The 13,448-nt window shown below is 37.9% G+C and overlaps 1 protein-coding gene across 4 annotated transcripts in view; it reads right to left on the bottom strand.

Annotated features, from left to right (window-relative positions):
- The window catches only part of CDK15 (cyclin dependent kinase 15), an 84,379-nt gene that overhangs the window by 47,113 nt on the left and 23,818 nt on the right, over positions 1-13,448 (bottom strand). For all 4 annotated transcript variants that reach the window (XM_045480769.1, XM_045480770.1, XM_045480767.1 and 1 more), the window contains exons 7-8: positions 11,497-11,620; positions 9,727-9,847 (exon numbers count right to left, since the gene is read on the bottom strand). In XM_045480769.1, the coding sequence (XP_045336725.1) occupies positions 9,727-9,847; positions 11,497-11,620 (245 nt within the window). The remainder of the gene's footprint in view (positions 1-9,726; positions 9,848-11,496; positions 11,621-13,448) is intronic.

Genomic DNA, 13,448 nt, shown 5'->3' with positions numbered 1-13,448 from the left:
CCAGTGAATCCTTCCAGAAAGGAGAGATGCACTGAGTCATTTTATTGCTCCAACTGTGGTTCTTCAGTCAAATTAGAGGAAACAGCTTCCAGGTTTTCTGCCTTTTCTGGCTGTCTTCCTAACTTTTTCTTTATTCTGAGCATGAACAAATTCTTCCATAAGAGAGGAAAAGATTCTTCAAATTCCTTAGGCAATCTCTGGGGAAATCAACCATCTCAGGAGTTTTAGGTTTTTCAGAGGTGTAAGGAGCATACAAAAATGTTGTTGGGAGAAATGAATCAGTATTTCATTTTTCGCTGTTGAAATTAGTTCAGAATAACAGAATGTGTGACAGTGACATGACATTTCCATTTGCTTTTCCCTGGGCCGCTCTTTATATTTGGAAGTTTGTAGCAGGAAATCTGCAATCCCTCAGACAGGAACAACTTTTCATAGTCCTAAAACCAGCAGCTGCCTGAAGTCAGTTTTGAATAGAACACTTTGTGTGCCAAAATCAATCTTTCTTTAAAATCAGTTTACCATAACATGGATGAACCTTGAAAAATTATGCTAAGTGAAATAAACCAGACCCAGAAGGAAAATATTGTATGATTGCACTTATATGAGGTACCTAGAAGAGTCAGATTCATGGAGACAGAAAGTAGAATAGTGGTTCCCAGGGGCTGGGGGAAGGGAGTAATAGGTTAGTCTTTGTTTAATGGGCGCAGAGTTTTAGTTTGGGATGATGAAAAAAATTTTCAAGGTGGATAATGATGATGGTTACACAGCAATGTGAGTGTACTCAATGCAAATGAATTGCACATTTTAAAATGGTTAAAATGGTAAATTTTACGTTGTATGTATTTTAACATAAGACAAAAAAGTAAACAAAAACAAAATAGTGTAATTATCCTAAAACATTAAGTTTTCTCATCAAAGTTGCTAATAGAATCTTTTAAGGTCTGAAAAGGGGGCAGAAAGAAAAAAGAGACAATGTTGGGAGACTAGAGAGCATTGGTTGTAATGGTTGAGAATAACCAATATGTCCTATTTTCCATAATCTAACTTTTTTCCCTGGCCCCCCCACCGCTGACTCTGCTGCCACCAGGGCTCACTGTGAATGAGGCTCTGGCACTCTGTGTTACAATTAGTTTCTTTAAGACAAAGGCTCTAATACTTGCCCACTGCCTCCAAAAACGCACTCAGTTTGTACCCTATGGGGTTTCATGACCTAGCACAATAGGATTTTTCCTCCTTTTCTTCCTTCGTCAATTGGAAATCTCCTCCCTACTTACTTCCCCTTTTACCACTCTGAAAAGAACCAAAAAATGGGTGAAAAGGAATCTCAGTGTAAACACTCAATATCTAACAATTATGCAGAGAGTGAACAAATAATAGTAAACTCAATGGAAGATGTCTGTTGTTCTATTTTTATATTACTTTTTGAGTTTTACTGGGCAAACAATGATAATAATGTAATGAATAAGAGTAATGACAATAATTTTAACTATAATTGAATTTCAACTTTGTGTTATTATTATTCATGGTTAAATTCATGAAACATTTATCAATGAAATGTTAAAAACATGCATTTTTGTATATTCAGTAAAAAGGTAAGGGATATGTAGCTGAAGACAGACTTCGGGGCACCTGGGTGGCTCAGTCAGTTAAGTGTCTGACTCTTAATTTCAGCTCAGGTCATGATCTTCAGGTTTGTGAGTTTGAGCCCTGTGTCAGGCTCTGCGCTGATGATATAGAGCCTGCTTGGGATTCTCTCTCTACCTCTCTCTCTCTGCCACTCCCCTGCTTTCTCTCTGTCTCTTTCAAAATAAATAAATAAACGTTTAAAAAAAAGACAGACTTAAAGAACCAGTAGGTGAGCTGAGGCAACTATCCAGGATGCAGCACAGAAATTTACAGAGACAGGAAATATGAAAGAGAGGATAAGAGCTATGGATAATAGAAAGACATGTTTTGGTAATCTTTCACTGGAGTTCTAGAAAGAGAGAAGGGAATAGAGGGAACATTCAAAGGAAATGACCAACTAAAGACACGATTCATAACCAGAGGAAGCACAATATATACCAAGCAGTGTAAGTAAAAAGAAACCCACACCACACACCTTAAAGTGAAAACTCTATAATAATAAAGGCAAAAAAATATATATTTAAAATGTCTAGATAAAATGAGAGATCACTTACAAAAGAATGGCAAGAGGTCTGAAAGCAAACTTCTCCACAATTAGGCTAAAAGCAAACTTCACAACAGCAACAATGGAAGACAAAGCAGGGGGATGATATCCTCAAAGTTCTGAGAAAAAATAAGCATCAGTCTAGAATTACATCCCTAGCAAGTCTACTTTTCAACAATTAGAGTTTATCTTAAGACACAGAAACAGATTTGCCACTGATTAGCCTACGCTAAAGAAAATTCTAGAAGATTTACTTTAAAAGAAAGGAAAATGGGAATGCAAACTGCTGCAGCCACTCTGGAAAACTGCATGGGGGTTCCTCAAAAAATTAAAAATAGAACTACGCTGGGGCGCCTGGGTGGCTCAGTTGGTTAGGTGGTCAACTTCAGCTCAGGTCTTGATCTCATAATCTGTGAGTTTGAGTCCCCCTTTGGGCTCTGCGCTGACAGCTCAGAGCCTGGAGCCTACTTCGGATTCTCCCTCTCTCTGCCCCTCCCCTACTTGTGCTCTGTCTTGCTCTGTCTCTCAGAAATAAATGCTAAAAAAAAAAATTTTTTTTAAATAATAGAACTACCCTACGACCCAGCAATTGCACTACTAGGTATTTATCCAAAGGTTACAAAAGTGCTGTTTCAAAGGGGAACATGCACCCCAATGTTTACAGCAGTGCTATCAACAATAGCCAAAGTATGGAGAAATCCTAAATGTCCAATGACTGATGAATGGATAAAGAAGATGTGATACACACACACACACACACACACAATGGAATATTAGCAATCAAAAAGAATGATATCTTGCCATTTGCAACAATGTGGTTGGAACTAGAATGTAATTGCTAAGCAAAATAAATCAGTCAGAGAAAGACAAATATCATATGACTTCACTCATATGTGGAATTTAAGATACAAAACAGATGAACATAAATGAAGGGAAGCAAAAATAATGTAAAAACAGGGAAGGAGACAAGCCATAACAGACTCTTAAATACAGAACAAGCTGAGGGTTGCTGGAGGGGTTTTGGGTGGGGGGATGGGCTAAATGGGCAAGGGGAGTTAAGGAGGACACTTGTTGGGATGAGCACTGGGTGTTATTTGTAAGTGATAAATCACTAAATTCTATTCCTGAAATCATAATTACACTATATGTTAACTAACTTAGATGTAAATTTTAAAAAAATAATAAAAATTAAAAAATAAAGTGAATTTAAAAATGAAATTAAAAAAAGAAAGGAAATTATTCCTAAAGTAAGATTTTTTAAAAAAGATTTTATTTTTAAGTAATCTCTATACCCAGTGTAGGGCTTGAACCCACAACCCTGAGATCAAGGGTTGCATTCTTTTCCAACTGAGCCAGCTAGGAATCTCCCAAAAGTAAGATCTAAAATGCATAAAGGAATAATGAACAGTTTTAAATTTATTTGCACTTAATGAAAATAGCTTTAAAGTACATAAAACAGAAATGAACAGAATTATGACAAATCAACAATACAGTGAACAATTTCAACACACCTTTGACTGATAAGTGAAACAGACAAAAATGATGTAAAGAAGATTTGGATAATGCAATTAACCCTGGATTTTTGAACATATGTAAAAACCTGTACCCAACAATTCAGAAATCTGCATTCTTCTCAAACATGTGAAATATTTGCAAACACCGATCACATACTAGGTTAGTGCTACTTACACTATCTCTGGTGAAACACCAGGTTTTTCTCAATTTGGGGGGTGATTTTTAATTTTGAAATAATTTTAAACAAAAAAAAAGTGGCAAGCGTAGTAAAATGAACTCTCTTCAAACAGGTTCACCAATTGCCAACGTTTTGCCTTTCATTTTTTTTCTCTATTTTTTCTGAAGCAGTAGAGAGTAAGTTACAGATCAAATTCTTCACCCCTAAATACTTCACATTTTCTAAGAACAAAAGCATTCTCTTACATAACAGCAGTGCAATTATCAAAATCAGAAAATTTAACAGTGGCCCAATACTACTATCTAATCCACAGTCCATATATAAATTTCACTTTTTGTCTGAGTCCTGTTCTTTAGCTCCATTTCCTCCAGGATCCAATGTAGAACCATGCATTGCACTGTTGGCATATCCCCTTAGTTTCTTTAATCTGAAACAATTCCTCAGTCTTTCTTTGCCTTTTAAATCCTTGACCTAGTAGGGGGATCAAAATATGCCACCCCAAAATATGTCACTCTGGTATAAAGATTATGTTGAGCTGAAGGCAATTGAGTAAAAGCAAACATAGGATGAGCTTTCCACCTCCCCCTATCTGCCTGAAAATAGGGCATAAATTCCCCTTGTGAGGATTTTATCCCACAATTTACAGCCCTTAAAGAGTCCAGAAACCCCTTTCTTTTGTCTTATCACTTCCCTACAAATTTATCATTCTTTGTCAGAATGGGATAAAAGCCTCCGAGCCTAGCTGCCTCTTTGGGCATTTTCTCTTCTTTCTATAAAGCCCCCTCCTCTATGCCACATAAAACTTTTAACATCAAATAAAATTTATATGCTTTTCTCCCATTAATCTGTTGTCAATTTGCGGGTTCATCCACAGACTCTAAAAGGACAAAGGGAAATTTTCCCTCCCCTACAACCCTTTAAAAAAGTACAGGCCAGTTATGTTGCTGAATGTCCCTCAAATGGAATTTATCGGTTGTTTCCTCATCATTTGATTCAGGTTGTGATTTTTTGCAGGAAAACCTCCTAAGTGATATTGTATCCTTCTCAGTGCCTCATATCAAGAGGCCCACAGTGTCAGTCAGTGCCATTATTGATGATATTAACTCTAATCACTTGGTGAAAGTGGTATCTGCCAAGTTTTTTTCTTTTCTATAAAGTTACTATTTTTTTTCCTTTGTAAGTGATAAGTAATTTGTGGAGATGTACTCTGAGACTATGAAAAGTTTTTATTCCTAATCAAACTTTCTGTTCTAGTTTAGCATTGTTAATTCTTGTTTGAACCAATCACTACCATATTGCAAAATAGTGATTTTCTAAGTCCATCATTTCTTCTCCAGTTATTAGTTGGCATTCTACTATAAGGAGATGCTTCCTTTCTTATCCAGTTAGCTAGCTATCTTTAGTATGGACTTACACATTCTTATTTTACTCAGTGGCTTATAATCCATTACCTACATCATTTACTTTGATTATAAATCAAATTCTACTCAAATTGTACATCTTTGGCCACTAGGCATTTCTTCAAGTTGCTTCCCTGTCATTTTGACATATTCCCCCCATTTTTTGACCACTTTGTAAAAAAATGTTCTGGCCCAATAACATGTTTCTGGCTCATCTTATACTTTCCTTGCCCCAGCCTTAGAATTGACCAGTTCTCCAAAAAGTCTTAGTTCTTTTTAGTAGGGAATGGTATCAGGAAATCAAGATCTGAGTGGCAGACCAACACTTATATAAAATACAAAAATTAATTTCTTAAATAATGCACCTAGAAGAATCAAATGCAAATCTTCTCTGAGGAAACCTACCTCATTCAAGGCCTCAAAAAAAAAATCCCACAAATGAAATTCCAAGGTAAATTAGCATATTGCTGTCAAAAACAACTAAATATGCAGGGGAAAAAGATACCATATGCAAGAACCAAAAGAAACAATAAACAATAGAAATAGACTTAAGGATCTTTGCTCTGGATATGTAAAAGCTTAGAGAGAAAATAATAAAACTACTAAAAGGCACTAAAGACAAACCAAACAGGTGAAGAAATACACCATGTTTAAAAATTGGAAAACAATATTACAAGGGTGTTAATTATTCTCAGAGAGTTCTATAATTTCAATGCAATTCCAGTGAAAATCCCACTAGGATTTTTCATGAAACTTGAAACACTAATCTAAAATATACATGAAAAATCAAAGGGGAAAATAGCTAAGACTCTCCTGAGGAAGACGAAATAGGTGGGGACACTTGTCTTACCAGATATCAAATATTATAAAGCTATAGAAATTAATACAGTGGCACATTGGTCCTGAGACAGAGACACCAACCCCTGACCCCAGTGGAACAGAAAAGAGAGCCCAGACATAGACCTCTGCGTTCATGGAAACTTGATATATGAGAGATTGGCTATGGCAGATCACAGAAGAAAATGGGTGAGTCAACTGGTTGGCACAGACAAAAGTCAATTTCCAATATATTGAAGATTTAAAATGAAAGGACAAACTTTACAACTTATAAATTTATTTTTTTAAGTTTATTTATTTTGAGAGAGAGAAAGAGAGAGTGCACACGGTGCAGAGAGACAGGGAGAGAGAGAGAATTGTAAGCAGGCTCTGCAGTGTCAGCACGGAGCCTGACATGGGGCTCAAACTCACGAACCGTAAGATAATGACCTGAGCTGAAACCAAGAGTTGCATGCTTAACCGACTGAGCCACCCAGGTGCCCCAGCAACTTTTTAAAGAATGTATTAGAAAATATCATTCTGACCTCAAGGAGAGGATTTTTTTAAACAAGAAACAAAAGGGCTAACCAAAAATAGAAGACTGATAAGGTCAACAATATTAAAATTAAGAACTTTTATTCAAAAAGACAACCTAAGGGTATGAAAACATAAGCCACGAACTGGGGAGACTTCTTGCAACATCCCTGATAAAAGATTAATATTCAGAATAGAAGAACACCTATAAATCAAGAAAGAAAGAAAGAAAGAAAGAAAGAAAGAAAGAAAGAAAGAAAGAAAGAAAGAAACAGAGGAAGAAAGAAACAGAGGAAGAAATAAGGAAAGAAAAGAAAAGGAGAAAGGAAGGAAGAAAGGGAGGGAGGAACAGAGTGGGACAGAGACAGAGAGACCAAAAGAAAATAAGCAAAAGTCACAAGTAAGTATTTCATAAACGAGAAATACAAATGGCAAATAATCCATGAAAAGGTGTCCAACCTCATTAGTAATTAGGAAAATGCAAATTTAGATCACAACATACCATACTACCTGCTTGATTATAAAGTTGGTGCAGATGTGGATAAGGGGCTATAATACACTGCTCGAATGTAAATTGTTAGAACTACTTTGGAAAATAATTCAGCACTATTTCCAGGAGTTGAACATTCATATACCCTATGACATAGGAAATCTACTAAGTAAGTACTCTAGAGAAATCCTTAAATATAAGTACCAAGTATATTCATAACAGCAAAAGCAAACAAAACACAGAAAAACAAACTAAATAATTGAAATGTTCATCGATAGGGAATAAGGCATAACTACATAGATCAACATGTATGAATCTTAGAAACATCTTGAGTGGAAAAAAGCAAGCACAGAAAGCTAAAAACAATATAATACTGGGGGGCTTTGCACTGACAGTGTGAAGCCTGCTTGGGATTCTCTGTCTCCCCCCCCACCCCCCACCCCCCACCCCTCTCTCACTTGCACACGCACGCTCTCTCTCAAAAATAAATAAACGTTTTAAAAAACCCAATATAATACAATTTTTACAAAAACTCAAACGCAGGTAAAGTAAAACAATATCTTTAGGACATTATCAAAAATGCAAATATTATTTTTGAAAGGGGTAAGGGAATGGTGACAAGAAAAAAATTCAAGTTAGGAGCCCATCTGGTGGAGGGACAGGTTGATGGGAGAGGGGCACAGGTAAATGTGGCAGTATGTTCTAGTTGTTACATTGGGAGTGGATGCACAAAGCTCACTTTATTATGCTTCTTAATCTACATTGGGTTCCTCAGTCTGGACACTGTTGATATTTGGGGCTGGATAAACCTTTGTTGTGATATTTAGTAGCATCCCAGGCCCTTCCCGCTAGATGCCTATAGCACCCGCCTCCCAGCTGTGACAATAAAAACTGTCTCCAGACATTGTCAAATGTCCCTGGGGAGTAAAATTGGCCCTGGTCAAGAATCACTGATGTATATATATGATACATTTTTTGAATGTTTTAAATGTTCCATAATAAAACAAAGTTTAGAAGTGATGAGTAGAAGTTTCAGTTTGTCTGTGAAGCACAACTAGGAAGTAATCATTAAGCGCTGAGAAAGCCAGAGCCTGCACAGGCCTTTGAAGTGACAGTGCAGAGCAGTGAGAGCTGACAGTTTCAGGAGGATTTTGACTAGCTGGTGATATTTCTAGAAATGGTACCAGGTATTGGGAAATCAATGACTCCAGAGACACTGGAGGAATATTTCTGCAACCTTTCTCAATTCTTTTGGAAATCCAAAAGCTTAGTTTAGCCTTTTTAGAATACTGTTTAATTAAAAAAAAATTTTTTTTACATTTATTTATTTTTGAGAGACAGAGAGAGACAGAGCACAAGTGAGGGAGGGGCAGAGAGAGAATGAGACAGAATCTGAAGCAGGCTCCAGGCTCTAAGCTGTCAGCACAGAGCCCGACATGGGGCTTGAACCCAAAAATCGTGAGATCATGACCTGAGCCGAAGTTGGACGCCTAACTGACTGAGCCACCCAGATGCCCCAATACTGTTTAATTTTTAAAAAATCTATTATTGATTTTTTTTTAAAACAAGGCTTTTTGTTTATAGAAGACCTCCTAAGGAACTGAAGGATGTCCATACATTTTGTTAACTTTGAGGGGATGGCTATGATTGCAAAGTCACCACACATTTAACTGTGGCCCCCAGATGACCGAGATATTAGCAAAAATAAGATCTGATAACATAACACTGCCGTTGTAGGATGATGAGTGATCCCACAGTCACTATTGCACTCCATTAATCTAAGAGCCTCCCCAGTGAGGTGGTTCTACTTGGAAATGCTTATCTGATTCTTATACTTATACTATAGCCCCATTTAACCCCTCATGGAAAGAGTTTATTACCTTCATTTTAAAAATGGAGAAACACAGGGGCACCTGGGTGGTTCAGTCAGTTAAGCGTCTGACTCTTAATTTCAGCTCAGGTCATGATCTCACGGTTAGTGGGTTCGAGCCCCATGTTGGGCTTTACACTGATAGCACTGAGCCTGCTTCAGATTCTCTCTCTCTCCCTCTCTCTCTGCCCCTCCCTGCTCACTCTCTCTCTCAAAAATAAATAAACATTAAAAATTGTTTTTGATGGAGAAACACACAGAGAAGATACATGAGTTTTCAAGATAACATAATCCAGAATAATTAATAGAACTGGCATGAAAATTGGGTCTGCTCAATCATGGTCTGTGTGCCTTTTTCTCTAAGCTCTGAACTGTACTTGGGCATGTGTGAGCATTAGTGTGCAGATGTGTGTATGTGTTTGTGTATCTGTGGTTGGGGAGCATGAGTGTGTGTTTCTCTGAGGACAAGAGGGAAAGACAAGAGGCTGAAGAGAAGAGCTAGGAGGAGAGTTATCCAATTCAGAATATGCCTTGGGCAAGATCTCTCTGAGTCTCAATTTCTTTAACTATAAAAATTCACAGAATAATTGCAAAAGTCAAATGAGATACATATTTGAAAGCACTTTATGTTTCTGTATATAAACATGATTGTCATTATTAACATTATTACTTAAAATGCAATTCAGATTATAAAGCAGTTCTAATGGGTAAAACAACTCACATTTTCTTCATTTTATTGACACTATTTCTTACCATATGTCCAGCTCAGAGGAATATTCAGTGGCTCCCAGCAAGGCATCAGGAGGGCGGTACCAGAGGGTCACAACTTCTGAAGAGTATGTCTGGCTGGGAATAGACTTTGCCCGAGCAAGACCTGGCCAAAGAGGAAAAGCACAGACCTCACTGTCCTAGGACTTCCTGGAGAGCCAGCAAGAGATGCATGCTACCAGGAGTTAATAACTGGTGGAGTAAGCAACATTAAAAAGAATAATACACAAAATCTGGGTGCTTTTAATAGTTTCTCAGTTATCTTGACCCTTGCGTACATCTTCATCAAGTGAATTTCTGAAATCTTGGCCTACTTGCAGCTAGATGTGGCCTTCCTGGCAGCTAAGTATAGGGAGGTAACTAAATTCTTGCCTATATGATATAAACAGAAGTGATGTGTGAACTTCCAGACCATGCCCTTTTGGAGGAATTAAACAAACCTTCTTCCCTTTTCTTCTTCCTCTGGGCTATAATGAGAATGAGGTGGCAGCCATCTTTAAATATGTAGTTGGGGCAATTCCTTAAGGATGGTGGGGCCACTTGACAGAAGGAACATGGGTCAAGACACCATGGAGCCACCATACAAGCTCTGACTACTTAGGTCAGACTGTTATGTGAGAGAAAGTTAAGCTTCTAGCATGTTTACACCTCTGTAATTTGGGGTCTCTGTAACAGCAACAGAACTCAATTCACAACTAATAAGGTTCCCCTCCATTTTTGCAGTCCAGGAATCCCCAGTTTAGTACATACAAGGTGGGGACTGCTAATCCAAACTAATTAGTTTGGTAAGGCCTTGAACACATCACTCTCAAGTTCTCTGGAATATAAGAGTACTTTTGTTGGTCAGCTACTTATCTCACAGAATCACATGATGTGCAGCTGGGAAAAAAACCTCAGTAGATGAGTTCTCAGTTGTGGGAATTCATAAATGAGTATCTGCCAAATGCTTATATGCTCAGATGAAAACTAATATGTCAGAATAAAGTACTGTAGCTATAGTGCAACCATCTGATATCTGCCAAACAGAGAAGAGTGGTTCCTCAGCTCTAGTTTTTTTAACAAATATTTATTAAGCACCTACTGTGGTGTCAGGCCTTAGGGATATGATGATAAGCAAAATGGACTCAGGTTGTCTTCATAATGCTTACAGTCTAGCAGAGTAGACAAAATCATTACACAAATATATGTGTATATATTGTTATAAACTGTGATAAGTACTAAAATGGAAAGATACAGTGATACAGTGATACCCCAGGGAAATCTGTTGTCACTTTGATAGGAATAAAAACCTCAGGTACTCATGCAACACAGCTCTATAGATAGGTGACCAGAACAAGTGCTCTGAAGCCTCTACTGTGACAGGAGTCCATCCTATAATCTGGGGTTTACCTCTTTACCTGTCATCATGGGATAACCTTGATCTATTCTGAATTTTTATATCCATTCAGATGTAGGAAAACCTACTAGGTACAGTTCTCTCTACAAATGTCTCTCTATAAAAAATGGCAATGGGGCAGTAGAGGTACCCAAGTTTTAGGATCTGATTAGACTGGGACTTGATGGACTCCTAAGAAGCTACCAAACTTGCCCTGTTTCTTGCCTCACACTTCCTATATGGTAGTTTGACATCCTCACAAAGCACCACGTTCCATGGGCCTCCGATTTTCAAAGGCCAGGCCTAGTCAATGCTTTAAACACATGCACACAAAAGCATCATTGTTCATAGCCCAGAAAGACACTTGAGGGGAGACTTACCAAAATCAGCCAGTTTGAGCTCTCCCAGGTGACTGATGAGTAAGTTCTGAGGTTTCAGGTCCCTGTGAAGAACGTGTTGGTGGTGGATGTATGCCAGGCCCCGCAAAAGTTGAAACATGAAAAGCTGGAAGGAATGAACACCTTATCTAAGGAGATTTGAGCCACTATGTGTTGATTTCTCCTCTAAATCAAAAACAGTCATCTGAAAGAATATAGTAAAAGTGTTTCTTGAGAGGAAAAAAAAATTTACATTCAGAGAGGGGAAAAAAAAGACAAGGAAAGTCAAATAAGTAGACCATGTCCTAAACAAAGGGATTCTGCCTTTTCCTGACATCTCATTTCTTTGATACTGGAGGAATTACCCTTCCTTAAAAATCTAAAGGGAAACTTTGAAGTTTCCTTCGGAACTAGTTATTGATTTAGATGTGAAAGATTTAATTTTTTTTCCCACCGATGAACTTGGCATATAAGATCAAAGTTGACCTGGAAATGATATTCTAAGGTTTACAACTGCTTAAGTTTTCCAGGCTCTCTGATATGAAGCCCTTTTAAAAACATAACACAAGGAGACCAGACTAGGAAATATATCTTTAGATGGAATTAGGAAATAAAGGAACCATTACCTTTTAAACCTATTTTTAAGTCTGAAGTTCAAAGCTGAAAACAAGCTATATTGCAGCCATTTGACTAAAAGGAAGAAAGACCAAAAACAGGGAAAAAACAAAAACAAAAAAACAATAGACCAAAAAAGAAAAGAAAAGAAAGAGATTAAGGAATAAATAGTTGAAGAAATAAGAGGGAAAAATACATTCTGTGCCCAAATTTTTAAAATGTTGCATGTGGTTATAAGGCATAGAAACCAAAGACATTATTAGGTTCCCACCAATGTAGATGCTTAAGGAAAAACAGAATGCTTAGGATTCCAATGTCTTTTGCTCTTTTCCAGTGCCACTGGCAATTGAGAATTGAAACACCAACATTAGTGTTTACAAAGACCTATGCCAACCGAGGACATGTTCTGGCAGTTTAGAAGAGAAAAGCCCAGCCCCAGCATTCCTGGAGACGGAGGCACAATAGCAGATGCAGAGCTGTGCAGGTAAATCCATCACACTTTTTGCATCACATCCTGGAAACTGGGAACTTCGGAGATGCTGGCACGTTTACTGGCCTAGCAATGACTAGGAGACATTGGAGGCAAGCAGAGGGGCAGCTCGATCTGACCAAAGAGGCCTGGGGAGTTTGCCCACCATGGCACAGCTGTGTCTGTGTAGTTTCATGCAGGTCCTACATCAGGCTCAGGAGCCATTTAAGAATGTTAAAAATTTCCTGACACTCCTATGTTCACTGGTTCTATGAGTTTTCCTAGTGCTTTTCAATGTGAAAATACTGAGGAAAGTGGGAGCAACAGACAATTGAGGGAGAGAGACAGAAGGGAGGAAGGGGAAAACAACATTTATTGTATGCCTAGCACCTTTCATAGTCCTCAAAGTAATCTGTGAGGGAGATAACGCTTGTCCTTGATTTACAGATAAGAAAAATAGGGCTCAAAGATACTTTAAAAACATGTCTAGAAACTGTCAGGGCCAAAACTCAAACTCAGACCAGCCTAACTCCACTACACCATTCTGAGAAACTGGCGAAAAGAAAATTAAAACTTGACAGGGAAAGGAAGAGGGAGCTGGCTGAGTCAGAGACAGAATTTCTTAGTGGGCCAGCCTGAAACGCCTTTCATGTTGGAGTACAGACTGCTCTCACTAATTAGTCACACCCGCCCTCACCTTCTTGCTCTTCAATCCCTTTCCTCCCGGGCTCCACATGAATGTCCACAAGCATTTGTAAATGGTAAAGCGCTGCAGTATTTATGTATGGTATTTTATTTTATTTTTATTTTTTTAACATTTTATTTATTTTTGAGAGAGAGAGAGTGTGTGTGTGTGTGAGCCGAGAAGGGG

The sequence above is a fragment of the Leopardus geoffroyi genome, chromosome C1, assembly GCF_018350155.1.
Source record: "Leopardus geoffroyi isolate Oge1 chromosome C1, O.geoffroyi_Oge1_pat1.0, whole genome shotgun sequence".
NCBI lineage: Eukaryota > Metazoa > Chordata > Mammalia > Carnivora > Felidae > Leopardus > Leopardus geoffroyi.
This window is presented reverse-complemented; position numbering and strand designations above follow the sequence as displayed.